General features: G+C 52.2%; 12 protein-coding genes across 12 annotated transcripts; 7 read left to right on the plus strand and 5 right to left on the minus strand.

Annotated features, from left to right (window-relative positions):
* Positions 1–421: 421 nt before the first annotated feature.
* CCMA1212_007984 (uncharacterized protein) lies at positions 422–1,239 on the plus strand (the record flags this gene model as incomplete). Its single annotated transcript, XM_073705140.1, has 3 exons — positions 422–604; positions 744–889; positions 1,047–1,239. 3 exons carry the CDS (start codon positions 422–424, stop codon positions 1,237–1,239), a joined length of 522 nt encoding a protein of 173 aa, XP_073556245.1.
* A 356-nt stretch (positions 1,240–1,595) lies between these two features.
* On the minus strand, positions 1,596–6,304 carry CCMA1212_007985 (uncharacterized protein; the record flags this gene model as incomplete). The annotated part of the gene is made up of 14 exons (XM_073705141.1): positions 1,596–1,891; positions 1,952–2,421; positions 2,480–2,712; positions 2,770–2,904; positions 2,964–3,046; positions 3,101–3,433; positions 3,485–3,647; positions 3,695–4,566; positions 4,619–4,750; positions 4,803–4,869; positions 4,924–5,058; positions 5,151–5,902; positions 5,969–6,095; positions 6,167–6,304. 14 exons carry the CDS (start codon positions 6,302–6,304, stop codon positions 1,596–1,598), a joined length of 3,936 nt encoding a protein of 1,311 aa, XP_073556246.1.
* Positions 6,305–7,250: 946 nt separating this feature from the next.
* Positions 7,251–8,756, plus strand: CCMA1212_007986 (uncharacterized protein; the record flags this gene model as incomplete). Its single annotated transcript, XM_073705142.1, has 5 exons — positions 7,251–7,297; positions 7,364–7,443; positions 7,513–8,238; positions 8,304–8,632; positions 8,706–8,756. The coding sequence occupies 5 exons, from the start codon at positions 7,251–7,253 to the stop codon at positions 8,754–8,756; spliced, it is 1,233 nt and encodes a 410-aa protein (XP_073556247.1).
* A 496-nt stretch (positions 8,757–9,252) lies between these two features.
* Positions 9,253–11,407, minus strand: CCMA1212_007987 (uncharacterized protein; the record flags this gene model as incomplete). Its single annotated transcript, XM_073705143.1, has 8 exons — positions 9,253–9,384; positions 9,459–9,827; positions 9,884–9,974; positions 10,033–10,451; positions 10,511–10,672; positions 10,735–10,805; positions 10,867–11,022; positions 11,401–11,407. 8 exons carry the CDS (start codon positions 11,405–11,407, stop codon positions 9,253–9,255), a joined length of 1,407 nt encoding a protein of 468 aa, XP_073556248.1.
* A 498-nt stretch (positions 11,408–11,905) lies between these two features.
* On the plus strand, positions 11,906–14,279 carry CCMA1212_007988 (uncharacterized protein; the record flags this gene model as incomplete). The annotated part of the gene is made up of 3 exons (XM_073705144.1): positions 11,906–12,306; positions 12,370–14,012; positions 14,073–14,279. Coding segments are annotated over 3 exons (2,250 nt in total), but the record flags the coding sequence as incomplete, so codon positions are not given.
* Positions 14,280–14,976: 697 nt separating this feature from the next.
* Positions 14,977–16,003, plus strand: CCMA1212_007989 (GTP-binding protein rhb1; the record flags this gene model as incomplete). Its single annotated transcript, XM_073705145.1, has 4 exons — positions 14,977–15,028; positions 15,219–15,358; positions 15,456–15,638; positions 15,764–16,003. The coding sequence occupies 4 exons, from the start codon at positions 14,977–14,979 to the stop codon at positions 16,001–16,003; spliced, it is 615 nt and encodes a 204-aa protein (XP_073556244.1).
* A 597-nt stretch (positions 16,004–16,600) lies between these two features.
* Positions 16,601–19,892, minus strand: CCMA1212_007990 (Uracil-regulated protein 1; the record flags this gene model as incomplete). Its single annotated transcript, XM_073705146.1, has 17 exons — positions 16,601–16,613; positions 16,675–16,744; positions 16,797–16,882; positions 17,030–17,172; positions 17,324–17,479; positions 17,531–17,613; positions 17,693–17,735; positions 17,789–17,844; positions 17,895–17,934; positions 17,990–18,059; positions 18,118–18,155; positions 18,213–18,256; positions 18,309–18,448; positions 18,504–18,569; positions 18,747–18,878; positions 18,957–19,306; positions 19,884–19,892. 17 exons carry the CDS (start codon positions 19,890–19,892, stop codon positions 16,601–16,603), a joined length of 1,539 nt encoding a protein of 512 aa, XP_073556062.1.
* A 398-nt stretch (positions 19,893–20,290) lies between these two features.
* On the plus strand, positions 20,291–20,839 carry CCMA1212_007991 (uncharacterized protein; the record flags this gene model as incomplete). The annotated part of the gene is made up of 4 exons (XM_073705147.1): positions 20,291–20,338; positions 20,400–20,538; positions 20,602–20,649; positions 20,715–20,839. 4 exons carry the CDS (start codon positions 20,291–20,293, stop codon positions 20,837–20,839), a joined length of 360 nt encoding a protein of 119 aa, XP_073556061.1.
* A 100-nt stretch (positions 20,840–20,939) lies between these two features.
* CCMA1212_007992 (Uracil phosphoribosyltransferase) lies at positions 20,940–22,292 on the minus strand (the record flags this gene model as incomplete). The annotated part of the gene is made up of 6 exons (XM_073705148.1): positions 20,940–20,991; positions 21,038–21,054; positions 21,116–21,270; positions 21,392–21,750; positions 21,822–21,991; positions 22,128–22,292. Coding segments are annotated over 6 exons (918 nt in total), but the record flags the coding sequence as incomplete, so codon positions are not given.
* Positions 22,293–22,990: 698 nt separating this feature from the next.
* CCMA1212_007993 (uncharacterized protein) lies at positions 22,991–23,755 on the plus strand (the record flags this gene model as incomplete). Its single annotated transcript, XM_073705149.1, has 5 exons — positions 22,991–22,994; positions 23,049–23,082; positions 23,156–23,276; positions 23,359–23,683; positions 23,742–23,755. 5 exons carry the CDS (start codon positions 22,991–22,993, stop codon positions 23,753–23,755), a joined length of 498 nt encoding a protein of 165 aa, XP_073556059.1.
* Positions 23,756–24,661: 906 nt separating this feature from the next.
* CCMA1212_007994 (40S ribosomal protein S1) lies at positions 24,662–25,740 on the minus strand (the record flags this gene model as incomplete). The annotated part of the gene is made up of 5 exons (XM_073705150.1): positions 24,662–24,805; positions 24,908–25,409; positions 25,483–25,508; positions 25,587–25,671; positions 25,727–25,740. The coding sequence occupies 5 exons, from the start codon at positions 25,738–25,740 to the stop codon at positions 24,662–24,664; spliced, it is 771 nt and encodes a 256-aa protein (XP_073556058.1).
* Positions 25,741–26,394: 654 nt separating this feature from the next.
* Positions 26,395–27,192, plus strand: CCMA1212_007995 (uncharacterized protein; the record flags this gene model as incomplete). Its single annotated transcript, XM_073705151.1, has 4 exons — positions 26,395–26,485; positions 26,648–26,714; positions 26,860–26,971; positions 27,061–27,192. 4 exons carry the CDS (start codon positions 26,395–26,397, stop codon positions 27,190–27,192), a joined length of 402 nt encoding a protein of 133 aa, XP_073556057.1.
* Between the last annotated feature and the right edge of the window lie 254 nt (positions 27,193–27,446).

A 27,446-nucleotide genomic window follows, 5' to 3' on the forward strand; every position in this document is an offset into this window, starting at 1 on the left:
TTAAAGGGCAAAAAGAGGTTTCTGTCTTGTGCTGCAGCACGGCAACATATACTTGGGGGCATTTTTTTATGTATAGAGCGGAGCGGATTTAGTTCTCCCTATTTAGGCAATTGCGCGGTGTCCGCTGGTATCAAATGAATAATTACGAAGACGAGGGAGTGAGTGACTCCGGCAAGGAGCAAAAGACAAAAGACAAAAGAGACGGGTGAAGTATTGAAGATAAAAGAGACTGTTTTGTAGACGGGCTTGATCTAGACCAAGGTGCGCAAAGAGAGAGGGTGGAGTTGGCCTGATTTTTTTGCTTTAGTTGGGCGTTTTGCACCTTTTTTTCATAGTTGCAACTATTATTCCATCGCTTTTTCTCAACTCATATTCCTCCCGCTTCTCGAGCAACGAAAAAAATCTCTGCAGTCACAAAAAAATGCGGTCAGCACCAAATATCATCATCACCGGCACGCCCGGCGTCGGCAAGACAACGCACAGCGAGATCCTCGCCGAAAGGACGGGCCTGCGCCATCTGTCGGTAAATCAAGTGGTCAAGGACAAGGAGTGCCACGAGGGCTGGAGCGACGAATATCAGAGCTGGATTGTGGATGAGGACAAGGTAAAAAAAAATACACCACTTTAAGAAGATACCCAAGAGGAGAAACTTTTCCCAGTCCCCATTCAGACGCTTTGCTTGAAAGGAGAACCCCCAGGCTAATGTCGGTTTGCAAAATCTTTTCTTTTCGGAAATGAAATAGCTTCTGGATGTCATTGAAGATGATGTCAAGGCAGGGGGCTGTATAATCGACTGGCACGCCTGTGACCTGTTTCCCCGGAGCTGGATTGATCTGGTGGTGGTGCTGCGAGTCGATTCCAAGACGCTGTACGACCGCCTTGAAGCCAGGTAATTTTTTTTTTTTTTTTTTTTTTTTTTTTTTTTTCATATTTTCTTTCTTCACTCAGTTGTCTCTCATGACGGATCACCTTGGGCAATCTCATGTACGGATTTCAGCGCTGACAAGATCTGTCTCGTTTTTTTCAACTTTTGATGGGATGAACAGAAATTACGCAGAAGCCAAGCTCCAAGAAAACATGGACTCTGAAATCATGGAGGTGCTGCTGCAGGAGGCGCGCGAGGCGTTTGACGAGGAAATCGTGGTTGAGCTCACGAGCAACGACTCAGAAGAAATGGAGTCCAACATTGACCGCATAGAGGCCTGGATCAAGCAGTGGAAGACGGACCACGCCGACTGAAAGCGCAATTGGCTCTTAACACAAGGATTTTTTTTTTCATGATCTCTATTATTTATATATCCTCATCACCCCGGGACGATTTCCCCAAGGCTAAGCCTCCCATCTACTCGAGCCACCATGGGCGACGAAAGGGACATCAAGTACGCAAATATGGCCCTTATCTAAAGAGTGCCTTTCGGCGGTGCTTGCGCGGAAAGATGCCATCGCGACATCGGCATCCCCTACATCTCTGCAGAGATGGCCTTGCGCTGGCCGAGACACAGCCTCATCTAGTCTATCATATCCTGTCTCTCCAATACAATATAGATCAGGCGCATGTATAATGCGCCATGCAAAACCCGCACTCCCGGGACTATTCAAAACGCGCCGCCCTTCCTCAATCCTTCCTGTATCACCTTGTACTTCTTCCGTGTCTTTGCGTGTCCGGTGATCCACTTGATGACCGTGCCCAAAACCCTTGCAAGTGGCAGTGAGAGCATCTTCTCATATATCCAGGCCACGGCCAAGAACATGACGCCCAACAGGACCAGGAACCAGCTGTAGCCCCTGCTCATGCTGCTCAACTGCATCAAATCAAACAACCAACGCGGCGGGCCTGCAATCATATATACGGTTGCTGCTAGGCTCAGAACAATGGTTGTGATGAATGGCCCTGTAATAATGGTCAGATTTATCAAACCCATCTCAGATAGCAATAGCGATTGCGACTCACAGTTTTCCCACAGTGGATGCCTAAACGGTGGCCCTGCGTTGAGAATTACTCCAGAGAAGATGTATTCGAAGCATGACACGAGGAACAGAGCCGTGTTCTCCGAGCTTTTGATGCTGGTCTCGCCATGCTTCAGCACCGGTGGTTCATACCAAGGCTGTTCTCGAACAGTGACGTAAGCTATGGCTTGGATCGCTATGCTGATGCCCATCAATCCGAGCAGAGGCACAAGGACCTTGCGCGAGACGAGGTCCGCAGTAGGTCGCTTCCGACAGAGCTTTTCCGCAGGCCCAGCCCAACCCATGAAGACGGCTATCGGAAGGATGAGGAGAAGGTCGATGAACAGGAACTGAAAGTCTCCCAGGTTCGAGCCCTTGGAATAGAGGAAGCTAACCGAGGTGAACTGTATCGCGGAGTATAGACTCATGTACTTGAAACAGCTGAAGCTCGTCACAAGAGCTGCTCGCCCCTCCCTGCCAGCCGGTTAGTAAGGAGTAGAGCGAAAAAAAGGTAAAGGGGCCTCAGACTTACCTGATAACTTCTAGGACACACCGGATATCAAAGACCTGTGATGTGAATGGCGCGGCTACTGAGGCCTCGGCTTGCGACAACGAAATGCCCACATCCGCAGCCTTGAGAGCGCCACAGTCATTCGCGCCATCGCCGCAGAAGCCGCAGGAATAGTCGATACTCTGCAGTTTCTCTACCAATTCGTGCTTTTCATCTGGCGACATCCTGGCGAACACTTTGCCTTTCACGAGCATCTTGAGAGCTGTTAGGCATCGCCCCCCACTGAGCGTCATGAAAAAGGGTCGACGTACCTTGGAAACAATGTCCGCTGGGGCATAGTCGATTATCCATCGAAATACCTCGCCGCTTACAGCAAGAGAATAGTTGTGCATGCTGGAAATCCCGTAAGGAAGGGAAATGTCGCCTTCTGGTGGTGCTGGAAGCGGCTGCTCATATTTAGCCCAAGTACCCAAGCAGACAGACAATGATCTGTGTTTGGACTCACAGTCAGACTTGTCTTGTCGAGACGGTATATGCTATTGTCGATGCTCTCCCACTGCAGCTCTGCTGTGGGATCCCGAGAGTCGCCTATTGACCATTAGCATTGATTTCCGGATGAGCTCAGGGATTGCGCTCGCTGACCATGAAGAAACCGGGGCACAAAACAGTGCGCATGACGATCGAGAAGACCGCACTCTCTGGCAACGCTGACCGCCGTGAGGATGTTGTCGCCTGTTACCATCACAGTGGCGATGTTGGACTCTTTGAGCTCCTTCAGCACTTCCGCTGTGCTGGGCTTCAGCTTGTTCTCGAAGATGATGAAACCAAGGAAGTCAAGATCCCGCTCAACCTCTGGACGGGTCATCTTCTGCGCCTTAACCCAGCTGAGCCGATTGAGATGCCGTGTGGCGCACCCAATGACGCGGTAGCCTCCGTGCGTGTAGAATGAAAGAAGCTCATCGTAGTCCTTGGGAACTGAGAAGTGTCAACTTTGTGTCACGTCAACATGAGAAGTCCGCTACTCACTGGTTTCAGGCCGGCATATTTCTCGCATAGCTTCTGGCGCGCCCTTTACGAAGATGTCGCCGTCCTTTCTTCCAAAATGCCTCACAATGACGCTGGACCTTCGGAGCTGCGACACAAACTCGAACGACTTGAGAACACCAAGTTGGATGGATTTCTGAGATGACTTGGTCAGTCTGCAGTACTCGCAAGGACTGATCATCAGCTACTCACATCAGGGGGAGAAGCAATCGAAGGCGAAAGGCTCCCGTACTCCTCGTCTTCGCCTTCCATGACATTGTGCCTCCCTTCCTCAAAAGACCAGCCCGTGAATTCGAACATCTTGAGGTCCAGCGGATCGCCTACGAGCTCGCCATCGACGGAGCGAAGGGAGTGGCAAGTTGCCATGGCATGAAGAGTTGCTTGTAATATGGCCTGGAAGGACCGGCTCGTCTCTCGCTGCTCAAAAAGCCGGGGCTCTGAGATGACGTCGCTGAACTTATGGTCATCCACCGAAACAACACGGACTCCAAGGACGTCCAGACCGTCTTCTGTGAGCGTGCCCGTCTTGTCGAAGCACATGATATCCAGCTTTCCGCCAACATTCACCCTCTGCGGACTGATGCAGAAGATCTTGGCCCTTTTCAAGCGGGCGAGAGCAAAGTTGGTGCCAATGGTCAATGTTGCGGGCAAAGCCGGCGGCACAACGATGGTTATGAGGTCGAGGGCACGGACAATGATCAAGTGCCACTCCAGCTGCAATCGGATGAAGTTGACAAAAGAGGCGATGAATCCGAGCAGGGCAACAACGGCCATGACACTGATATATCTGAACGAGTCGCGATAAAACTTGAAGCCCGAGGGTTTGGGAAACAACATGGATCGCACGAGAGCGCCTTTGGTCGTACTGAAGCCAGTCCGAACAACGAGCGCCAGAGCAACCGCATCCCCCCCTGAATCTTCCTGGGGGCGCCTCGCCCGAATGATTTTGGTTCCACAGAAGAGGAAGTGGCGCGCAACTTCGGGAGAAACGGTCGATGCGGTGAGGTCGAGCTGTTCCAACGTGCTGTCGTTCGCTGGAGCCTTTGAAACAGGAACAGATTCCCCTTGGCAAACATTAGCTCCAGTTCCAGAATGGAGAATGCTATGTGAACATACCGGTGAGCATGCTCTCATTGACAATGCAATCGCCTGTGAGCAACAAGCTGTCACTGGGAAGCTGGGTTAAGTTAGGGTCGCTCAGCTCGTAGACATCGCCAGGAATAAGATCGGCGGACGAGATATACGTCCCTAGGCACTCATCAGCTACGGTTCTGTATCAAGTTGGTTGAGCTTTACTTACAAAACCCGTTCCGCAGCACTCGGACGTCACACTCAAAGCGGGAGATTTCACGCAGTCGTTTCATTGTCTTCGAGAGTCAGATACACACGAAAGCTCAGTTGGCCGAGGAGTCGGGACTTACTGCTCGAGTTTCAACAAGCGTCGTCGTTATGCTTCCAACAGACATGGCAAAGATGCAGATGGCGTAGTAGTAGTATGAATCCAGTGACCAGAGAATGATACTCGCAATCTGGAAGATGTAGAAGGGATGCAACACCTGAGTGAAATGTTAGCCAGCTGCAGCCATCAACACTGGAAATGAAAAACTATAGCGTTTCTATGTGCAATCGACGGAATTCGGCATTTTACCTCGTCAACAAGCAGCTGGCTCATAGATTTCTGCTCTATGTCGATAAGATTGTTTCCAAAGAGGATTTCGCGAATCGATTTTTCATCGCTATCGAGACCAGCGCGCACAGCTTTCATATCAGTCCAGCTCGGATCCTTCCAGCCGCTGAATAGAACGAATTTGTCCTTGATAGGGTGATAGCAGAATCGAACGTAGCGGTAATTGAGCGAGCGAAGGTCGTCGACGACGGGGTCATTCTCGTCATCAAGGCCATAGGCCAGAGGCTTCTCCGGAAGCCCAAACATTGAGGAAAGCGGCTGGCCATAATCCTGGACTCGCACTTGTGCGATCTCCATCTCGCCCCATTGGTTTTCTATAACCACCCAGCTGCAATCCCTCAGAGGGCAGGCCTGCCCCAGGAGAGAGATGTACAGCCTGGGAAGCCATCTGAAGACGAGATATGCAATGCCTCCGGACAGAATGCAGAGGATCAGATAGGCGACGTAGCCTGTGGTTCTCGTGCGGAATCCAGCAATTGCAATTGTCAAATCTTCATTCTCCACGTAAACCTTTTGGCTGGTGCGACTGAAAGGATGTGAGCTGGCCGTCGTGATATTGCTGTCTCTGCGAAGAAGATGGGCATGCACAGAGCTTCGCGATAGCGTCGAGGAACATCGATGGAGCACATAGTCATGGTTGTGGGCCAAACTGTCATCGTCGGCTGAATGATCGTCGTCGTCATCGATCACCGCTCCGGAAAAGTCGTGTATATCTGCTGGCTGAGGTTAGAGCTTCACGGGGGACTCCAAGTATGCCGCTTCGACTGGAATTTTCGCACCTCTCTCAACACTCGGCTCATCGTCATCGTAATACAGAAAGCTGGTCGTGGAGTCGGCTCGAGACCGGCGATGAGAAAATGCCGAGACACTGCTTGGAAGGCTTTCGGCGATGGGGCCAGAAAAGAGCTGTATGGGCAATGTTCAGCCGATTGTCATGACAGCTACCCAGAACATCCTCTATCAAATCTTGCACCCACCTCGTCGTGAGCCATCTCAACATCGCCAAAGAAGCTACTCTGATTGCTGTCGGGGCGCAAGTAGGGAGGACGCGGACGAGCGGGGACAGCAGCTGGCTCTCCGTTCGGAGCTGCTGATGCGGTATCGCGGTGTTCCATGGCGACGGCTTGTTCGATGCTACCTGGGGTTCATGACGGGTATGTATAGATAGGTAGGGCAAGATTGGCTTCGAAGGATGGCGTTGAAGGTAACCTTATCGAGCGCTGTCGTCTAAATCATAGTTTGAGGCGTACGACATTGGCAGTGGAAGGGTCCGGGGAGGTGAGCAGGCAGGTCGCGTGTTACCTGACTCGATGCGCACCTCTTGGCCGCCGGTCGCGAAGAGGTTTGGAAATAGCCCAGCGGTGGTTGGTGAGATGTCATCCGTCGATCGATCGCACATGAAGCAATCGCGATAACAGGCGCGATACGGATTTAGACAGTCCAGGCACAGTGTTCCAGATACGGCAAGGCAGGGAAAAGCTCAACAAGCTTAGCACCCCGATAGTGGAATGAGTGTCTTGGAAAAGGATGACTTTGCTTAGCTGATGGTAGGCACTGCATCTAAACAGTTGATTGATTCAACTGAGACGATACAACACCATTTCAACGGACGAGTTGACACTCTATTTCATTGAAAGTCAAAGACGGCTAGAACAACTTGTCATTCCATACTGTAAAAGACATATCATTTCCATGAGCTTATGATATCAGAGACTTGGCTGCTTCTTAACTTGCTGCCTACTGCATGTAGGAGTGAAATATTACTACCTACCTAGTACTAGCACGCTTCCGGATAAGCCTTATCGATGCACCGATGACCGCAACAGGCCAAGGTACGTACCGCCCTTCTCCCTGCACACGGAAGGGCTTCGCGCCCATTTGACGCGCCTCAGGCCAGGCCTTGCTCCCGCTAGTTAAATTTTCTCGAACCTGAGGCCCCACTACCTCTATTAGCCACCGCCAACGCCTCCTCGTCCCAAAACTTTCTGTTTTCACATTTGCACAATCCCCAACAGCTTCCGCTCCCTCGTCGTCTGCTTTTCCGCCTGCCCAGCAAACACCATGGCTGAGCCTATTCGAAACAAGCGATCGGACGTGTCCACTGCGCCGTGAGTGATGATGATGGCCTCTATCCTTCAGCCACAGTTGACGATGCTAACTACCCCGCCTTCCAGCACACCGCAGAACACGCCGGCTACCAACGCTCCCATATCCTCCCGCGCCCAGCAGCCCGGCGTGGCCAGCATCAAAGAAGGTAAAATGCAATCCCGATGATGAAAACAAGACCAGCGGCCGTTTCTAACGCGGTGATTCCGCTGTACAGATGACATGGAACGAGCAGCTGCCGCCTCCCTTCTGGCGCAAAACCCAAAGCTTGTGCAGATGATCCAAGGGCGGCTCGGCTCTCTCATTGGACAGTCTTCTGGATACATCGAGTCGCTCCCCGCTCCCGTCCGCCGCCGGGTTTCGGGCCTGCGAGCCATTCAGAAGGACCACGCCAAGTTGGAGGCCGAGTTTCAGGAAGAGGTTCTCCAGCTTGAGAAGAAATACTTCGCCAAATTCACTCCCCTTTACGAGAAGCGAGCTGCCATCGTCAATGGCAAGGTTGAGCCCACAGAGGAGGAAGTCAAGAGGGGAGACGAGGAAGAGGATGAGTCAAACCGGGATCAGGCCGAGCCTGCTGGTGAAGCCTCGCAGCCCACTGATGACGTGTCTGAGGCCGTCAAGGGCATTCCCGAGTTCTGGCTTTCTGCCATGAAGAACCAGGTGACGCTTGCGGAGATGATTACCGACCGGGATGAGGCTGCCCTGAAGCACCTCGTCGACATCCGAATGGAGTACCTTGACAAGCCCGGCTTCCGTCTCATTTTCGAGTTTGAAGAGAATGAGTTCTTCTCCGATAAGATCATTACCAAGACATACTATTACCAGAACGAGAGCGGCTACGGCGGCGACTTCATCTACGACCATGCCGAGGGCCACAAGATCGACTGGTACCCCGGCAAGGATTTGACTGTCCGCATCGAGGCCAAGAAGCAGCGTAACAAGAGTGAGTTAGCCGTTGTTTCAATGACGATGCCCAATCCCATCGCAGTGCTAACAAATTTGCCACAGACACCAAGCAGACCCGAATCGTCAAGAAGTCGGTGCCGACGGAATCCTTCTTCAACTTCTTCTCTCCTCCCAAGCCTCCTACCGACGATGCTGATGCAGACGACGATGTTGCCTCTGACATTGAGGAGCGTCTGGAGCTGGACTACCAGCTTGGTGAGGACATCAAGGAGAAGCTGATTCCCCGTGCTGTCGATTGGTTCACCGGCGAGGCTCTTGCCTACGAAGAGTTTGATGAGGATGACATGGAGGCCGGTGATTTCGACGATGATGAGGACGACGAGGATGACATGAGCGAGGACCACGATGACGATGAGGAGTCGGACGAAGATGTGAGTTTTCCTTTACCTTGTGCCAATCTACTGAGTGACTCTGTCAGACGGGACTAACGGGTGACTGATGCAGGATGAATCTGGAAAGCCCAAGCAGGAGGCTGCAGAGTGCAAACAGAGCTAAGCGACACAACCTGCCAACGTCTAGAGGCCGGGGTATTTCTATGTCTTAGAGGAAAGGAAATCGATGGAAAAGATGCTCAAGTGGACAGGGATTTGAGAGGAATGGCGTAATCTGAGTTAATGACATTGCTACATGTTTTTTTTGTTTTTCATTGGTGATTGTCTCCAAAAAGATTGTTTATTTGTCTATCCTGTACTCGGAGGCTTTCATCTCCATAATACTATAGTAACAGGCACAAAGGCAACAGTTATCTTCTCTCTACTATAGGTAGTTTAATTTGGAATGGTTTGCAATAACTCTAAAACACACGCCGTCTTGAAAAGCAAAGAAGAGAAGTAGTCACGACGAGGGCTGTGGTATTTGCTGGCGGTGCTCTACATTCCTAACTGACCCAACATGTATATGTATGTGTCTCCATTGGTGTATATGTATCTGCGTTACCTTGAACTCACATCCCGCATGTATTTTACTTCCATGCATTTCGAATATTGGCCATCTAGTTGGCCTCCTTTTTCCGCTGGGGGAGCGCCTTTTGCGCCGGAGTCTCTTTCGGCAACTCCTTGGCGAAGGGAATAAACTCTGGGTTACCGGGCAAGTACTTTCTCAGGACCTCCGGTACGCGCAGACCCTACAATATGTGTTAGGAATCATTACTCGGTCGAAAGAGGCGAAATGCCAATGCAGGGTATCAAGGAGACTTACATCTTCTGTCTGGTAGTTCTCGAGGACGCAGCATAGAGTTCGTGTGGTTGCGCACAGAGTCGAGTTCAAGCAGTGAACGTACTTCTTCTTGATGTCGGTCTGGGCCTTGGTCCCGCAGCGGATCTCGAGGGCACGGGACTGGTAGTCGGTGCAGTTGGAGCATGAGACAAGCTCCTTGTATTCTCCCTGGAAGGGGAACCAAGCCTCCAGATCGAGCTTCTTGGAAGCAGCGTCGTTGAGGGCGCCGGAGACGATGGCGACAACCTGATACGGCAGGCCGAGAGACTTGTAGAACTCTTCTGAAACGGCAATCATGTCGTCGAAGGCTTCCCAGGACTTTTCCGGGTCGGTAAGGAGGAACTGCTCGATCTAGAAAAGGGGTTTAGTTATCGAGCAACTATAGTGAATCAGGCGGGCGTCATTACCTTCTCGAACTGATGGACACGGTAGACTCCCCAAGCATCTCGGCCGTGAGATCCAGCTTCTCGTCGGTAGCACGTGCTGTAGCCAGCGTATCTGTAGGATTCGGTCAGCGACACAAGACATCTTGCCAGCCATGGCAGCCCGGGCTTACTTGATGGGGAGTTCCTTTGGCTGCAGCCACTCGTCGGCGTGGAAGGCGGAAATGGGCTGCTCGGATGTGGCAATGAGGTACTTGTCGTTCTTCGAGTCTCCATCCACGACCTTGTACAGCTGCTCATCAAAGTCATCCAGCTGGGCCGTCTTGGCCATGTAGTCCTTGAGCATGAACTGAGGGGCCTGCAGAGCGGTGTATCCCCGCTGGGAGAGGAACTCAAGGCCGTAATTGACCAGCGCCTGGTTGAGGAAGACGCCCCATTGGCGGAGGAAATATCCACGGTGACCAACGACCTTGACACCGCGATCGGGGTCGTATCCGTCAAGGCGAAGGAGAACCTCGTGGTGGGACAGGACTGGCCGCTTCTCGACGGTGACGCCCTCGGGGGCCCAGGTTCGCTGGACTGCGTTGTTGTCCTGGCAATATCTGCGTTAGGATGATGCCACCTATAAGAACAGGATCGAAGGATTCATACCTCATTGTTGCTCACGGGCACAGAGTCGTGGACAAGGTTGCCAACGGACTTGACCTTGACCTTGAGCAGCGCATCCTTCTCGGCCGCCGACTCGATCAGAGCCTTCTTCTGCTTCTCCAGCTCAATCTTTTCCTTGAGGAGATCGTCGGCATTCTCCTTGGCCTTTGCATCGGGTCATCAGCAAAACTATCCCTCGGCCGCCGTGACGAGATTTGCAAGTGTACCTTCTTCTTCGTCGCAATCTGCTTCTGGACGTCGTTGATCTTGCCGTTCATCTGGGTTGCGCTGTATTGGGCTGTGACGATCCATGTCAGCAACAGGAAGAGCCTGGAGATTGGAGCAAACAAAGAGCCTACTTCGGCGGTGATCATCCCACAAGGCAATGATCTCGTCCACGATTTCGACATTGGCGAAGCGTCGGCGCTGCGACTCGCGAATCTTTTCGGGGTCTCCACCGCGCTCGGTGATGAAGTCGTTGACGTCGAGCATGGTGCAGGATGGTGAGAGTCTCCCTTGTCAAGCCGCTATTCGAACCTCGCAAGGCAAGTTTGTCAATGTGAAGAAGAGAATGGCGGAAAATCCAGATTCGAGAGACAGATCAGGTCAAGATGTGACTAAATTCGACGAGCTGCCTATCGAGTCACGGACAAAATGGAGGGGTGCGCAAGGTGGGGTTCTGAATCTTTTGCGGCCCTGGCCGTTGTACGAAGCACAGACGGCGGAGGCTACAGGGGGGCTGTTCCACTGTATTTAGCATGTCGTTTTCAGCGTCAGCAGTGCTACCACGATGCCTACCTGTAAACCTGAAGCACGCAACTGGGAACCTGTTGGCGAATCCTCATCCAGGAATATTTTCATGTCATTCCCGTCGCATCTGTAATCTATCAGACGCTTCATGTTTGCTGAGACTAAGCTCTTTTGGATTTTTCAGGACCGTTTGGCTGTGTTGAGGAACGTGATCGTTTCACTAGGTGAGGCAGGGAACGGCTACAGGTGGCAACACCACAACTCTCTGGACTCATCGGATCCCATGGCTTAGCATAAAATACCCTGATGCGATTACCACCACCGGCCGCATCTATCAAGTTTCCATCCTGCTTGCCCTTTCCCTTGGGTCAATACCGGTTTACACGTACACTTGCATGCAGGCCGAGCAACTACTAACGGAGCCTCTTGAAGGCATTTGAGGATCTACTTGTATGCGGTTCGGCTAAGGCCGCCTGCAAAAGAACTAAGATAAGATACGGGCCCCGTTGGCAAGGGTCGCGCTCTAGAACTGTCATATACCTCGTCTGATTGGACGCCGCTGCTCAAGCGTCTGCAACTCTGCATTGGCATCGTCAACTGCCGCCCTCGCGGATGCGCCGACTTGCATCGCGGCTGCTTCGATTGAATTGACCGATTGCTGCAGCAACATGTGAGAGAGGCGACCATCTCGACGCGGCTTCTGGTGAATTGCCTCAATACGCACAACAACAACCAACTATCATCGGCCATGGATTCCCAGCGTCAGCCCGTCGAGGCGCAGCGCAAGAAGATCGCCACCTACGGGAAGCTGGCTTCTCGTGGGCCGCGCGCTCATGCGACATCGCTTTCGCAGACCTCGTCCAAAGACGCGACGCCCACGCCGGCTATTCGACCGAGGAGCGCTCGTGTGCCTCCGCCGCAGACTGGCGATTCTTCGCGACCGCAGAAAGCGCTTCAGAGTGTCGCGACCACCGACCGGGAGTTAGTTCGCAAACAGCGGGAGCGCGAAGGAGAGACGACGCGGAAACGGAGTCATCGGTCGGCTTTTGGTATGGACTCACTCCCTCGACTCACCCCAGGCACGGAAACTGACATGGCGCCCGTCGGAATAGATGCCAAGGACTCGAAATCGAATTCCGTCGAAAATGGAATCGTCAGCTCTCACGAGACAGCCTCACCAGCGACGCCACGGAAAAAATCAACCTTGATGGACACAAGCGTCGCTGAACTGGAAAAAGAGGTGGGAACAAAGGCTTCGTCCGCGGATAAGCCTGTAGAGACGCCGCCGACGCGTCGACGTCGCTTGATCGATGCGCTGGTAGCTGAAGAGGCCGGCAATTCAAGTTCTGACCCAGGCCCGAGCGTTAGCAAAATCGACCTTGCCAAAAACACTGATCGCCCGCCTGCTCGAGACGACCGGCCCAGCTTTCGCAAAGAGGCTCATCTGCGCCGGACTGGCTCTGATAGCAGCGTGCTGGAAAGGAGGAAGATCAAAGTCACATACAGCCAATCTCGAAGTTTTCTTCAGAGTTCTCAAGACTCCAACACAGCGGAAGGGACCGACTACCCTGACCTCTTGGCCGACATTGACGATTCGCCAATGCGACCGCCAACTCCGGTAGTGGACGAATACGACGACGTTGACGATGACTTGAAAACCAAAGTAGCCATCAGGAGTGTGCACGAGCTGCGACGAGCTGGTGCCAATCACCGATCATCGGATGAAGTGGACGATCTTGTTTCAAGAATTGGGACGCCTGGGTCCCTGGCGTCAACCATGCGGAGAAATGGACTCTGCGAGTTGGCCGACAAGCTGCAAAAGAAGGAGTTCATGAACCAATTCCGGGATCATGCATCTCGAGACAACATAGCCAAGGGCATCTCGAACGAGAAGGACACCATTAGCGGATTTCTCCTTGCTGCCATCTTGGTTATTTTTCTGTCGTCGAATCCTGCGCCACACCTGCTTCACCAGTTGGCGGAGAATCAAGTGGGCTTGTTGTTGAACAGGCTCCTGGAGATACAGGAGGATGTCACTGCGATCGCGGCACAGAAATCCGCCAACATGTCGAGAGCATCCAGAAGCACACTGGCCAGCGTCAAGAGCAGGCTGCTGGATATGGGTCTATGGCATGGCCACAGATTGCGGCATCTCTCCCCGCGCACTATCTCCTTACAGCTACTCTATATGCTGATCGGGCTGCTGGATCCGCATGACGTCCAGATTGTGTTGGACGATGCCTCTCCCAATCTCTCGAGATTGAGAAGCTACTTTGCCAAAAATGAGTCGCGGGACGACATCGATTATGCTCTGACGATTCGCATCCTCGAGGCGCAGTCCAGCTCCACAGGATCAGCCGATGAATCGACGACAAGGATACGAGAAGAAATGTCCGACATCGCCGCCTTTCTCCAACGCGCGCTCGACTGTTGGCCAAGGAGCCACAACAGTGTAGACGCCGCATTGCTGAAGCTGGCCATCAACACGACCAACAATGAAGTGAGAGCTGCTGCTCTCCAAAACAATCAGTTGCTGTCAAGCCTGGCCAGTTGCATTACGTCTGGATTCTCCGCTGTTCAGACTGCCATACAGAAGTCGGCATTTGAGAGCAGCATATACGACGAGCTTTTGCTCATACTGGGCATCACAATCAACATTTTAGAACATTGTTCGGACGCCCGGTCATCCATGTATGCAGATGAAATTGACAAGCTCGTTGCGGCATGGTCTGAAAGCGGGCAATCGATTGAAAAGGTATGTCTTACTCTAGTATCGCAACCACAGCCCAAAAACACACTTGCTGACAATTTGCAGGACGATTCCGTCGAGACGTCGAAACTCGGAATAGCATACAGCTACCTAGCTATCATACTTGGATATATCTATCTGGGCCATCCTGAGCTGCCATTGCCCAGCGGCCTGCTCACGGCTATCCAACATTTCATTACGATCAACAAGACGCTGAATAATAAAACGGCCGAGCTGGAACATCTTGCATATAGTCTGCGGAGGTTACGATAGCAGCATTTGGTTGCCATGTATAGAAATGCCAGGCTTAGTCAAAAGCAGCTCTTCCACATATTCCTTGGTGCCTGTCGCTCGCAAGACTCAATACCATAAGGACCCCTAACCCTGCAGTGGGTAAGGTAGGAGTGCCCGCAGCGTCATCGAAATCTCAGATCACGGTATCCAGACACTGAGATGATACTGTATGATGAGGGCATCGCTCTTGCACCTCGTGGGACTACATGGTCAGAGTGATTCTTTCAATGCTTAAATGTACAAAACTCGCAACAGCACGCCGTATTTGAACAAGCCGGAGCGAACCTCGATCCAACTCCCAGCATCTCAAAGCCATGACTTGCGCAAGCTGATACAGTGCGAGCCCGCCCGCCATGATTCATAGTTACGGTATTGAAATCCACTACCCAGACAACCAGCAGCAGCCTGCTATTTATGCACATTCTCCCATGTGATAGACCAGCAGCCGCCGCCCCAGCTTTCGCTCATCCAACCCACCTGTGCGCCTGGACATTCCAAGAGGCACAGGTAAGTTTTACACAACAACAACAACATCATCATCATCATCATCGCCCTCCCGTTATTCAGCCTCATCTCTTTCTTTCTATATAATACAAGAATCTCCAATCATTCTCTTCCTCCCAACTCTTTCGTTCTTCTCTTCGAACCCGACAAACCTCTTCAGAAACCCATCCCAATGCCTTCCCTAAAGCAAAGAAAGGTCGCCATCGTCGGCAGTCGATCCGTCGGTATGTTTCCATCGCGCTGCCAAAAAAACAGATCCTCATCTATCCTTCCCACGCATTCCCCTCCTGTCCCCAGCGCGCCGGCGTGTATCCTTCTCTCTTGCCATGAAGCCCAAAAAAAGAATCCTCGACCTCATCATGATGACGATCGTCAAAGCAGACAAAACTATCTTTCGCTAACCCGCTCCCTCAGGCAAATCCTCACTCGCCGTGCAGTTTGTCGACGGCCACTTCGTCGATAGCTACTATCCCACGATCGAAAACACCTTCAGCAAGACCATCCAGTACAAGGGCCAGGACTATGCCACCGAAATCGTCGACACGGCCGGACAGGTAAGCAGACCATTGGAGGAAGAACAGGAGCAGGAGGAGGAGGAGGAGGGCGCCGGCAGGCGGTTTCATTCACGGGCGCCAGAAAACGTCGAGACAGAAAGTCGAGAGCAGCGGGCTGACTGGGGCGCGTTTGCGCGACCAAACACAACAGGATGAATACAGCATCTTGAACTCGAAGCACTTCATCGGCATCCACGGCTACATGCTCGTCTACTCGGTCTCCTCCCTGCCGTCGTTCGAGATGGTCCAGGTCGTCCGAGAGAAAATCCTCAATCATCTAGTACGTTTCTCTTCACCTCGTTTCCCCTCCCATTCTTCCCAGCGCATTCCTTCATCCCCCCCCCCCCCCTCCCAAGGAAACGAGCTCCCTCGCTAACCACATCCATTTTCGCCCCAACCTCACAGGGTACTGAGTCCGTTCCCATCGTCATAGTAGGTAACAAGAGCGATCTCCGACCAGAGCAGCGCCAGGTCAGCCCCGAGGAGGGCAAGAAACTAGCAGAAAAGTTCGACTGCGGCTGGACCGAGGCCAGCGCGCGGTACAACCAAAATGTCGGGCGGGCCTTTGAGCTGCTGATTGCGCAGATTGAGAAGTCCCAGAACCCTGGAGAGCCTCCTGCTAAGAGCAATTGCCGCGTCATGTAGCTCAAAATGGCCCGAGCCCGACTCCCCTCCCTCTTGTCCACCCCCCCTCAAGAACGAAGCTCAGAGACCGAGCCCAAGATACCCTCAGGGGACAGTTTTTTTTTTTTTTTTTCCATTTGCTTTCTCCATCTTCCCCTTGATCTAGAGTCGATATCTTGTTGTTCGCACAGGCTTTGAAGCATATATTGCGAGACATGGTACTTGTCAGGGTATACTAGTAGGATTATGCTGCTTCGAGTCCACCATCATGATTACGCCTCTACCTCCTATAATCAACAAGTACTGGATGAGTACGGACTGGAACAGGAGGCATATACAATGGGCATATACGACAGCCATATTGTAACATACTATACTGCATTATCAGTCTTCCTTACGGATGGCTATTGTTTGAGTTGTTACCTAGTGTCATACCAGGAGGATCTAGTGAGTCTATCTGGACGGTCTGAATGAGAGCATGGGCTGCAAATCAGCTCCATTAACAACTACAACTACATTCCACGAGGCAACTCCCTATACAGGTTCTAGGTAACAACCGCACAACAACGCAAAACAAACAACTCTGCCCCGTAACGGCAGTTTTGCTCAGGCAGCCATTTAGTGATCAATGCTATATCCTGCGTTAGCACATCCATTCTACAGTCACAGCGACGGTTAGGAGAAAAACTTACTCTTCCCACATCCTGCCCTGTACCGACTGCAATTCCTCAGCTGTCAAACGTTTGCCGGAGGTGAAGTAGCCTTGACGTGTCAGTGATACAAAACTTCTCACGATGCTGAGGGTGAGGCTTACCGGCAGTGATCTTGGCGTCAATCTCGACCCTCGAATCTGCGGGGATGAGCTCCTCGGGGAGTTCCACTCTCTCGTGGATGGGGATTCTGTGGTTTCAAACGTTAGAGTAGGGTGAGCTTCGTGGCTTGCTTGAGTACGGCTTACCCCTGGCCAACGATTGCATCGTGTTTCATGCTGCACACATGTTAGATCTTGTAGCAAGTATCAAACGGTCTGCTCGTATCATGACTTACTTGCTCATGCTCAGCATGCGATCAATCTTCTTGATGCCCAGCCAGTGAAGGATGTCCGGCATCAGAGCCTGGAAGCGCATGTCTTTGACACCAGCAATGTTCTCTGTGCGCATAAAGTAGTCTGATGCCCGGTCCTCGCCTCGCTTGCGAGCATTGTATACCACTACCCCCCTGTCAGTCAGCGCCCCAGCTCAACGATAACAAACAAGCGAGAGGAGTCGATAGAAGTGGCAGTCTTACGGTACTACATGGGCGTTAGTGAGTTCACAAAACCATGAATTGCAGGCAACATACCTTGGTCACCTCTCCAAGAGCGCGACCTTCTTTCCTGAAGTATATAACGACGCCACTGCCGCCGTTTTGAGCCTCCTTGACGGCCTCTTCGATACCGAAGATTAGGTATGGTCGGCATGTGCAGATATCGGAACCGAACACATCACTTCCGTTGCACTATTGCCGGTCAGTCTCCCTAGCGATCACAGTCGCCGGGCCACGCCTTACCTCATCATGAATTCTCAATGACAATCGTACAGATTCGTCGGACATTTTGTCAGGGTCGCCGAAACAGTACACCGTCAGGCCACCTGTGAGATACGTCGTTAGCTTGCCCCCTCTCGTTTCCCGCCTTCGATGAATAGCTGACAAGAAAGGCTCCTGACATACCGATAGGTGGGAGGAACACTTTGATATCTCCGCGAGTGATCAACTAGACTTGGTAAGCATCGGCTGCATACATTCTGGTAATGGGTCATACTTTACCTCTGGATAGCTTCCTCCCGTGTGCTCAAACAGTGAACGGCGCAAAGTGGCCTCATCTGCAGCTGGTCAGCACCTATCACCAGCGATTCAAGCTGAATGTATTTACCGATTCCAAATCTCTCTGCCACACCGGGGAGGTACCAGACCTAGACGCATCAACAATTAGTGTTGCACTCCAGTCCCGCACAGGTTCGTCCATACCGGTTCAACGGCAAACTTGGTAACAGCCAGCTCTCCGAGATTGTTGAGGCAGACCTTCCCGTCGGGGACTCTGTATAATACATTAGCCAACGCCTGAAAGATACCGTCATAGCATTTCGACAACGTACAATCGGCCACTTTTCACGCTCTCCTCCAGTTCGGGCAGCTATGATTCTCATGGTCAGCGTGATCGTGTAAGACAGAGGCTCGGAGCGGTTCCAACCTTCATGTGAGCCTTTGTAATGGCAATGGTCGGTCGCATGTCGACTAGGAAGCATATGAGTACCGGTCAGTTATCTGAGGCGAGTTGTTCTCATACCGTTCTCCTTTTCCATAATGTCCTTGAAGGTCCATGGAACAAGGTGACCCCAAGGATCCATGGCGACGATCTTCTTCTTGTCGCCCCATTGGGGGAAGGGCCCAATCTTGGCAGCCGGCTCCGTGTTTGTGAAATCGGGCCTGGTGATCTTAGAGTTAGAGAAAGGGTCGGGTTGTTACTGTCTGCTGTACGAACCTATGATCGACGTTGAGCTCCTTGCTGGCAACGGCCAGCGCATAGTAGATCGAGTACGAGCCTCCGCTGAGAATTGGTCAACAAAGATTGTTTTGCTTCCTGGCATTGTCCGCAACTTACTGAGCTAGACGAGTTGTTAGAGGTAATTAAGTCAAAGCGGATAAAGTGTCAACTCACCTCCAATGGCTAAGATGATATTAGTTCATGTAAGCTAAAACACATACGCTTTCTCAAGTTGTGGACATAGATGACGAACCATTTCTGCGACGAATGGTAGACGCAGCCCTCGAAACAACTACGGGCCCTCGCTGCAACGGATCGGGATTCCCCCAGTCCATAGGGAGAGGGTCGATGCCAATCTGCTTGGGATACGTCCTATGAAATCACACGTCAATGAATGAGACGGTGTGTCCACACAATAATCACCAAGCGGCAAGAGAAGAAGGTACACACGTGAGCACGATTCGAGACGTGAAGCCGGAGCGGGTGCTCGGAGACAGAGCCGAGCTGGGCTGGGCCGTTGCGTTCTCAAAGGACGACTGGATGGCGGCCAGCTCTTTGGCGTCCTTTGACTTTGCATCTTGGCTGCTCTCCGGAGCCAGGGAGGTTTCGGGCAGCTTCGAGGCAGGATCAAGGGCCTCAGTTGAGATGGTAGAGGAGCTAAATTTACTGGTGAGAGACTCGACCGAGCTCAAGAGGCGCTGCTGGGTTTGCTGGATTTCCCGAAGAGTGCCCAGGACACCATCTTGCTGTCCATCTGCAGCCATTGGGGGCCGGAGGTCCGCTAGATCGGGATAGTAGGGCTGAAAGGGAGGGTGGTTTCGATATGAACAAAGGTTGAGGTGAGGTTCCTAAGGAGGGCAGACTATAGGTTGAGAAAAGCACCAAGTCTGATAAGGTTCACGCACAAAGATTCGAGAGAGATATAGGTGGAGGAAACAATATTCAAGACGAGTTCGACACAGCTTCTGGAAAGGGGGAGAAGGACGGGCAGAGAGTTGAGGTTGGGCAGAGAGGCTTTCTACTATATAGCAAGCAGCCCTGCCTGACCGACTTGACTGTCCTTACGGGACCCGGCAGAACTGAGTACAGGTCGGTACCTAATCGTAATCATGAACCGCATACGGTATCTCTTACGTACCCCGCCTGGCGTCTGATAGGCATTTGCAGCAAGCAGGAGCGAGCCTTTCGAGCCTAAGGTAAGCGGACGATATCATGTGCCCTTGTCTCTACTTGCTACTACTATCTGATACCATCTAACTTGTCCATGAAACGAGACCAATCACAGCCAACCGTTAGAGACAAGCTCGGGCGATGCAGCTGACGGCTTACCTTGTGCTACCTACCTACTACAGTACTGGACCAGCCAGTGATAGGTACCTCGGGCATCCGGCGATGGCAAACGTCATGCCTCTCGCTACGGGGAACGGAGCATTGCTGTAGATCAGACATGAGAGATAGCGGAATAGCGGAATGCGGGGTTGCTCGCAGGCCTGTCGGCAGACGCCGAGGAGCGGACCCAAAGCCCCAAGCCCCGTTTCGAGGGCATCTACCGGTATAGCACTGGCCCACTCCCGGCGCTGCAGCAGAAGAGCCAACGCACCCGATACAGCGATAATGAACAGCCCGGGGCCTTTTGGTACCTTAGCGCAATAGGACGAGTATGTAATCACTGCGCGATAAGATAAGAGGCGCCGTCCTAAACTCGAACGCGATGCGACTCGCAGCTGCGGCACGAGCGACTGTCTTTGCCTTCTGAACAACCCATCGCCATCCACCCCGACGCCATGGGAAAGCGAAAGTCTTCCTCCAGAAAGCCCATGGGGCCGAAAAGGGTGAGCAAGAGGGCTTCTATGCGACATGGTCGTGTCTTGCGGAAACTGACCCGGGCCGCAGGCTGATCCCTTGCCAACCACGTTCACATGTCTCTTCTGCAACCACGAGAAGTCAGTCACTGTCAAGCTGGATAAGCGAGCTGGCGTCGGTCAGCTAGATTGCCGGATCTGCGGGCAGAAATTCCAGTGTGCCGTCAATTGTTCGTCGCTCCCAACGGGTGTTCACGCATGTTGAGGCCCTGTGCGCTAACCGCAAGATTCAGATCTCTCGGCCGCGGTTGACGTCTACGGAGAATGGGTTGATGCTGCCGGTACGCTCCTCATTCTTCTTGATAAGATGATGATGGGATCTGGAACTAATTCTTCGACTCTACAGAGGCTGTCGCGAAACAAGACGCTGGAGAGGGCAACACCGCCAAATCATTTGGCGCTCGAAGGCCCCTGGAAGGCAAGACTACGATTGACGAGCACGAAGACAACGACCTGCACGATGACTATTGATCGCCTCGCTGTATATTTCTACAAGAGCAGGCTAGGGCGTTACAGACTTGGGCACATTGACGCACACTTAATACCAGGATCTCATCGGGAAAAGCCGTCTTCAAATTGTATAGAATCGGTCGCCAAAGTCTCCAAGACCAGGAACAATGTAACTGCAGCAGGGTCAGCCAACGCTTTGTGGAGCCGGGGTCATCATACTTCTTCTCATCAAGGCCCTGCGTTACGGATCCCATTAGTACAGGTCGTTGGAAATTGGCGATCCATGTCAGCACTTACCTCGTCAATGAACGCCGTCACGACTTTGAGGCGAGGAAATTTGGTGGCAAACGTTGTTATTCCCTCTGGACTGGCAATCAGGTTGAGGAAGAGGATTCGGTCTTCAGGCACTCCTCGACTCTTGAGGACCTCGACGGCCATTGTTGCGGAACCTCCTTTTTCGCGATTGTTAGCCATGGGGGGAACATCAGGCACGGGTAGTACTTCGCTGTGGTAACATCACAAAGGAAGAACGGAGGCGTGGGAGTGGGAGCGGGAGCGGGAAGAAGTAGCTACCTGTTGCAAACATCGGGTCTAGCAGGAGAACCCATCGCTTTGCAATATCCTCAGGAAGCTTGTCATAGAATAATTTGGGCTGCGCTGTGTCCTCGTCTCGTTGAATCAATATCTTTCCAATTCTTACAGACCGACAGCAGTCACGTAGACCCTGCTCCATTGCCTCTCCTGCTCGCATGATGGAGACGCCGCATATCTTGCCCTGGAACCCCAAGCCATTGTACGTGCGGCCGACGGGCGTGGTGATGGTCTTTTCAATGACGGGCAGGTGGTTAAGGCCCTCCTCCACCAGCAGTCGGATGATTCTGTTGGAATAAAAGATGAAGTCGGCGCGCTCGGTATCCTTGTTCCTTATCATGCTGCATAGTACAAGACGCTTAGCACACAGGCCGTACGCTGGAACCCGGCCGAAGAAGCATGTTAGACCTACGATAGAAGAGCAATCAACTGGGGAGTCTGCGGCAGGACACAGACGTTTTCAAAGGGCACCTCGTGAGACACCGTCGCAGTCGGCTTGTCGGCGCTGGCCCTAAAGGTCGGGCCAACGCACTGCGTGGGCGCAGCAGCAGGTGTCGGTTTCTCGGCCATGGAATTGAGCGCCTTGTAAGGAGGAATTGCACTTGGAGGAAAAAAAAAACAAAAGGTCGAGATAGCTGCAACTTGCTCGAAAGCTACCCAGACATGTACATATAATTCTAGTCGGGCTTCCAGGTACCGATAAAGAAAGAAACCTTACATAAAGAGGGGTCTGGGCCTGGGTCCCTATTACGTAGATGGAGATTCGGAGACCGCCGCCAGCAATGTTCCTTATTGCATATCTCAGGGCGTCAGAGCGGGATTGGCTTGAGCAATGGGAGGCATAGGCATCGGGCCCGAATTTAGGTGCTTGGCCAAGGGCGGAGCCTATGCACGGAGGAGAGACGCTTCTGCTCCCCGGCCGTTTGATTGATTTCTTTGAATCAATTAAGGCATCTGGTCAGGAGATCAACAGTCAACACAAGCAGTTAGTCTGGCCCTCCAACTCGACGGAGCAACGAGGAGAGCCCCAGTAGTTACATATCCTCATGGTTTGCAGGGTTTGACGAGTAGATAGCAGAGACATCCAGTCTGTGATAAGGACTCGTACGAATGCCCGGACTAGATAGGTTCGATACGATACGCTGCGACCTCGCCTGAATAATGAATAAGAGCGTCTTCTGCAATACAATTAGGAATAGCATCTTCATTCCAACTACCGCAGTAAAGATTCTACCTACGCTCCAGCTCGAGCACAATACAGTGGCATTTCTCCTTTCCATGCCCATCACTCTTCAACATGGAGATGCTCAGACAGGCAATACAAACAGGGTACGGCTAGCCCAGATCTCTGCTTGATTACATAAGATCGGTCAACCACCAGGTACCTTGTACACTCACAGTTGCTCAAGTAGAGTGGGCCACGATTAGGGCACCCATCTGGGGCACACATCTTATCTCCAATTTTCTTTTTTTTTTCCTCTTCCTCTTCCCGTTGTCTCTTTTCCCGCCCAACCGCACCTCTCATCAATCCTCCCTTTGGCAAGCAAACCACGAGCCTCTGCCAAGTCATCAACCGCCGCCATGCGTAAGATTTTCTCTGTCCTGAGATTTCCGTCACTTCTTGCTAACTCGCAGGCAGCTCCCAAGTTCGATCCCAACGAGGTCAAGGTCATGTTAGTTCTGCTGCTGCTGCCGCGTCGAGATGCATTCCCGCGAACATTCGAGAGTCTAACCCTGCTTCCATAGCCACCTCCGTGCCACCGGTGGTGAGGTTGGTGCCTCTTCGGCCCTTGCTCCCAAGATTGGTCCTCTTGGTCTGTCGCCCAAGAAGGTCGGTGAAGATATCGCCAAGGCCACTGGTGACTGGGTAAGTACTATGACAATGGCGCGCCAATGTGCAAAAAATAAGAGACTGAGGAGATGCGCGATGCTGATGCAACCAAAAACAGAAAGGTCTCCGCGTCACCGTCAAGTTGACCATTCAGAACCGTCAGGCCGCGGTCTCCGTTGTGCCCACTGCCTCCTCTCTCATCATCAAGGCCCTCAAGGAGCCTCCCCGTGATCGCAAGAAGGAGAAGAACATCAAGCACAACAAGTCCGTCAGCCTCGATGAGATGATCGACATTGCCCGCACCATGCGCTACAAGTCTTTCGCCAAGGAGCTCAAGGGTACCGTCCGGGAGATGCTGGGAACTGCTCAGAGCATTGGCTGCCAGGTCGACGGAAAGCCCCCCCAGGCTATTCTCGAGGCCATTGAGAACGGCGAGATTGATAGTACGCATCCCCCTTTCTGGCCTGTTGCACGAGAACTTCTACTAACATTGCGAAACAGTCCCTGAGGAGTAGAGTGTCTGGTTCAGACCACTGTCCCACTGAGAAGAAATTCTCGGTTTCGGGCGAAACCAAAATAAAGAAACAAAAACGCCCAACAAACAGGTTCCTGTTTTGCTCGTCGTGATGTATTGATCTGTTCCCCCCCTCTTCCCCGTTGCGGACTCGGCGCCGCTCCCCTTGGCTCACTCCGAAATACATCGTCACTGCGCAGTGGTGTATTTCTATTTTTGCTCAAGGAAGAATGAAACCGGCCCCTTACTCACCTCTATACCCTTACTCTCCGTGGGTATATTGGTCCTTCCAATCATGCCGACATGCCTCGCTCTTGTGATGTTTTTGAAGTGGTTGATTACTTAAGGGCTTCACCGAGAAAAGGGAAGCAAGATGTTCTAGATAACCCTATCCTGGCAATTATACAGAATATTGATTCAATAAACAAACTATTTTATTCACCTTCACGTCTCATTCCATAAACTTCTCGAAGTCAGCGTCTCGGCCATCTTTCACTCGACGTTAAGCACTATGTCCGCGGCACATATATGATTGTGGACTGGATGACTGCCCTAGCCACCCAATCTGTGTGCCAAATGAAGGACAAAAACTAGACGTATTTGATGATTGTGCAATAGTATACGATTGCCACCATCAACTGACAGGTGCGACTTTCATATCATAAGATAATAGGAAATCTTGCCGTCTTCTTCAGTCGTTCGAAAAATCGCCAAGCCTCTACGTCCAACCGCACACATCAGGTAGAAGCAATCCGAGTGTTTTTTAATATATCATAGGGACATTACCTAACCTCCCTACCCGCCTATGGGTTGTTACTCCATGTAAAATGACTGGGAAAACGGCCAGGCGCGAATCTACTCGCAGGGCTTCCCGCGCCTCTCATCTCTCTACACATAAACCCTTTTTTCAGACCTCATCCAAAACACGCTCCTTAAACTCCCGCTCAACCTTCTGGCCCTGGTCGTCGGTGCCAGACTCGCCGTGGAGAGCCATCAGGGCACCCAGGTCGAACTTGGGAGCCTTCAGCAGCTTAACCTTGCGGATGTGGACCTGCAGAGAAAGAGAAAGTTAGCAACCCTGGCCAGTAACACATCTCAAGGATGACCGTAAAGAATCAGGGAAAAAAAAGTATCCCAAAAAGGCCACACATACGTTCTGGAGGGGGTAGATGCCCTGGGTGGACTTCTCGATTTCGCGGCCGATAACTTCGGGAATCAGCTTGGAAACCAGCTGGGTGAGGGTGCAGCTGGAGGCCTCGCGCTGGATGATGTCGGTCATCTTGCGTCGGATGGCGCGGATCTGGGAAGAAGCAGCGTAGGTGGTCTTCTTGATCTGGTTGGGGCGTCGCTTGGTGAAGGCAATGGCGAAGAGGCGGATGAGGTAGTCATCGGTGGTCTTGACGGTGATGTTGGCCTCAATGAGCGTCTGCCACTTGCGGACGAGGGATCGGAGCTTGTCGGATGTGAAGTCAAGTCCGTGGAAGTTGGTCAGGCAGTTCTTGCCCTGGACCTCGTCGACGCGGAGGCGGACCTTGCGGAATGAGTGGTCCTCGTCCTTCTGGAGGTCGGCGAGAGAGACCTCGACGATGCGGCCCTTGAGGGCATCGTTGGCGTTCTTGAGACCGGTCGTCCGGTTCACCAGGGTCTTGCCAACACTGCAGGAATTCCGTCAGCCCAAACTCTCGAGGCGATCCATTCCCGACTTTTTGCTGCTGCGACGCGACTCACTCTCGGATGTTGAAGGGGTTAGGAGCCTGTCATGTTTGCAATTAGCACTCGATGCAATCTTTTCCCTCTCTCTCATGCCGTTTGCGCGTGTGTCTGCAACATACCTTGATAGAGTACCAGTCCTTTCGGGTGAAAGGGTCCACGGTCTTCTTCTTGAGGCCCTTCTTGCCCTTGGAGAGTCTCTTGTTCCTGTTGATTTGTTGGCCAAACGATTCTCTCGAGGATTCGCAGCATCGATACTCACTTTCCAACAGCCATGATTCCTGGTCGGCGTACGAGCACTTGGGAATCGAAAGGGTCCTAAGAAGTTGGTGGAGGGGTTGGAAGAATTTCAATTGTTGTGTGCATCAACGTGAGTCTAAGCGAGCCAAACCAGAAAGGTACCGGGGCATATATTTTTCCGCTAATTCTGTGGGATTTTTTTTCCCTGCTCCACAAGTCTCCAGCCCTCTTTGGCCCTCGTCCACGCTAAGGCGCGAGAGTGGCAAGTGAGGTGTATGTCACGTGAGCTGCGCATGCGTTTCCTCTCGAGTTACGGCATCGAGAATCCAATCCAGGACGAAATCCGCTGATTGGTGGACAGCGACTTGTAGGAGTCTGGCAGCCAACGGAAATGCAGCCAATGGATTGGAGGCCTTGAGCAGTCCTGCGATGAGATGTACTGTATTTTGCAGCTTGGACAGTGCCTGGGAAAGGTTGTAACTTATCATGCATGTAGCGGTCTCTTTGGCCTGCGTGTTTCCTTTGTGGCAGCGCCATATGACTCTATATAATAAGTGCTGGTCAAGAGTGGCCCGGTGGTTTAGCATCACGGCATTCAAAGTTCGCATCGGAGCAGCATGAATGCCCCCAGCGGCATGTGTGATTCCAATCCGGAGAAGCAATTACCAGGATTATATAACCACTTGAAGTATGGATGACCTCTCCGCATCCTCATGTTTTGTGGACCGCGAAATACAGTATTGTAAAGAGCCCACTCAAGCAGCTGCATTCATCTACAATTGTACGTACATATGGTGCACCAGCACTTCAGCCAGAGACCGAGTCCTTTCGGGAAGTGACCGTTTGGGCAGATATTCTTATATGTGGGCCAACGAAAGCCACCCGAAAGGTGGATATGCACGTGTTAGTCATCACGGACCCGAACTGCGCTTGATTGCTCCAGATGCTTCATCGGCCGGCCATTGCCTTCCGCATATCGCAAAACAGCGACGTTCAATCCAATCTGCCTGGTAAGTCCTCCGCTGTGACCTGACATATCGAAGCCGTCGTCATTCAACAATCGGAAACAAAGGGACGCTGACCTTGAGTCTCTAGGTACTGCTCTCCGCACCCAACGACACCCTTCCTCGAACGCTTGACTGAACAACTTCCCAGGTGCAACAGTAAACCCGCAGCAGCCATGGGTCCCCCGAAGCCTCCCGTCCCTCATGTCGCCCCGATCTACCGAGTAACGGCCACAGCTCTTGGTGCCGGCATGTGGTTCTGGGTGAGTCCACTGCCCCCTGACGGCCAGATCTAGGCCGCAGCGAAGTATGTCATGGAGGGGAGCGCTGTATGCTGACAATCATATCTCAGCTGATGTATCGGGCAAAGAAAGATGGTAAAACACTCAATTCCCATACAAGGCTTCTGTACGGCCAGTTTCTAACGTCTGGAATGCTCGCAGGCCCCGCATTGCTTGGGTGGAAGCATCCCTGGGACCACTAGACAAATCGATCAGGTCGTCGGATGAAGAACTCTATCGAGAGGATATCAGCCATTGGTAGGGACTTGTTTAAGCGTGGCTCTACTACAAAGAGTGTGCTGTTGCCTATGTGCGATAGAGAGGTGCCGGGAGAACAAGCCGAATCTCTTCAATATAACTACATTACTTTACGACGATATATGCCTGCAAACCAACATAAGCTCGGATTCTCGAACGGAGTCTTCACCGAAATCCACGTGTTGGGCCAATAACGTCG

This window comes from Trichoderma ghanense, assembly GCF_004382785.1.
Source record: "Trichoderma ghanense strain CCMA-1212 chromosome Unknown scaffold_11, whole genome shotgun sequence".
NCBI classification, from domain to species: domain Eukaryota; kingdom Fungi; phylum Ascomycota; class Sordariomycetes; order Hypocreales; family Hypocreaceae; genus Trichoderma; species Trichoderma ghanense.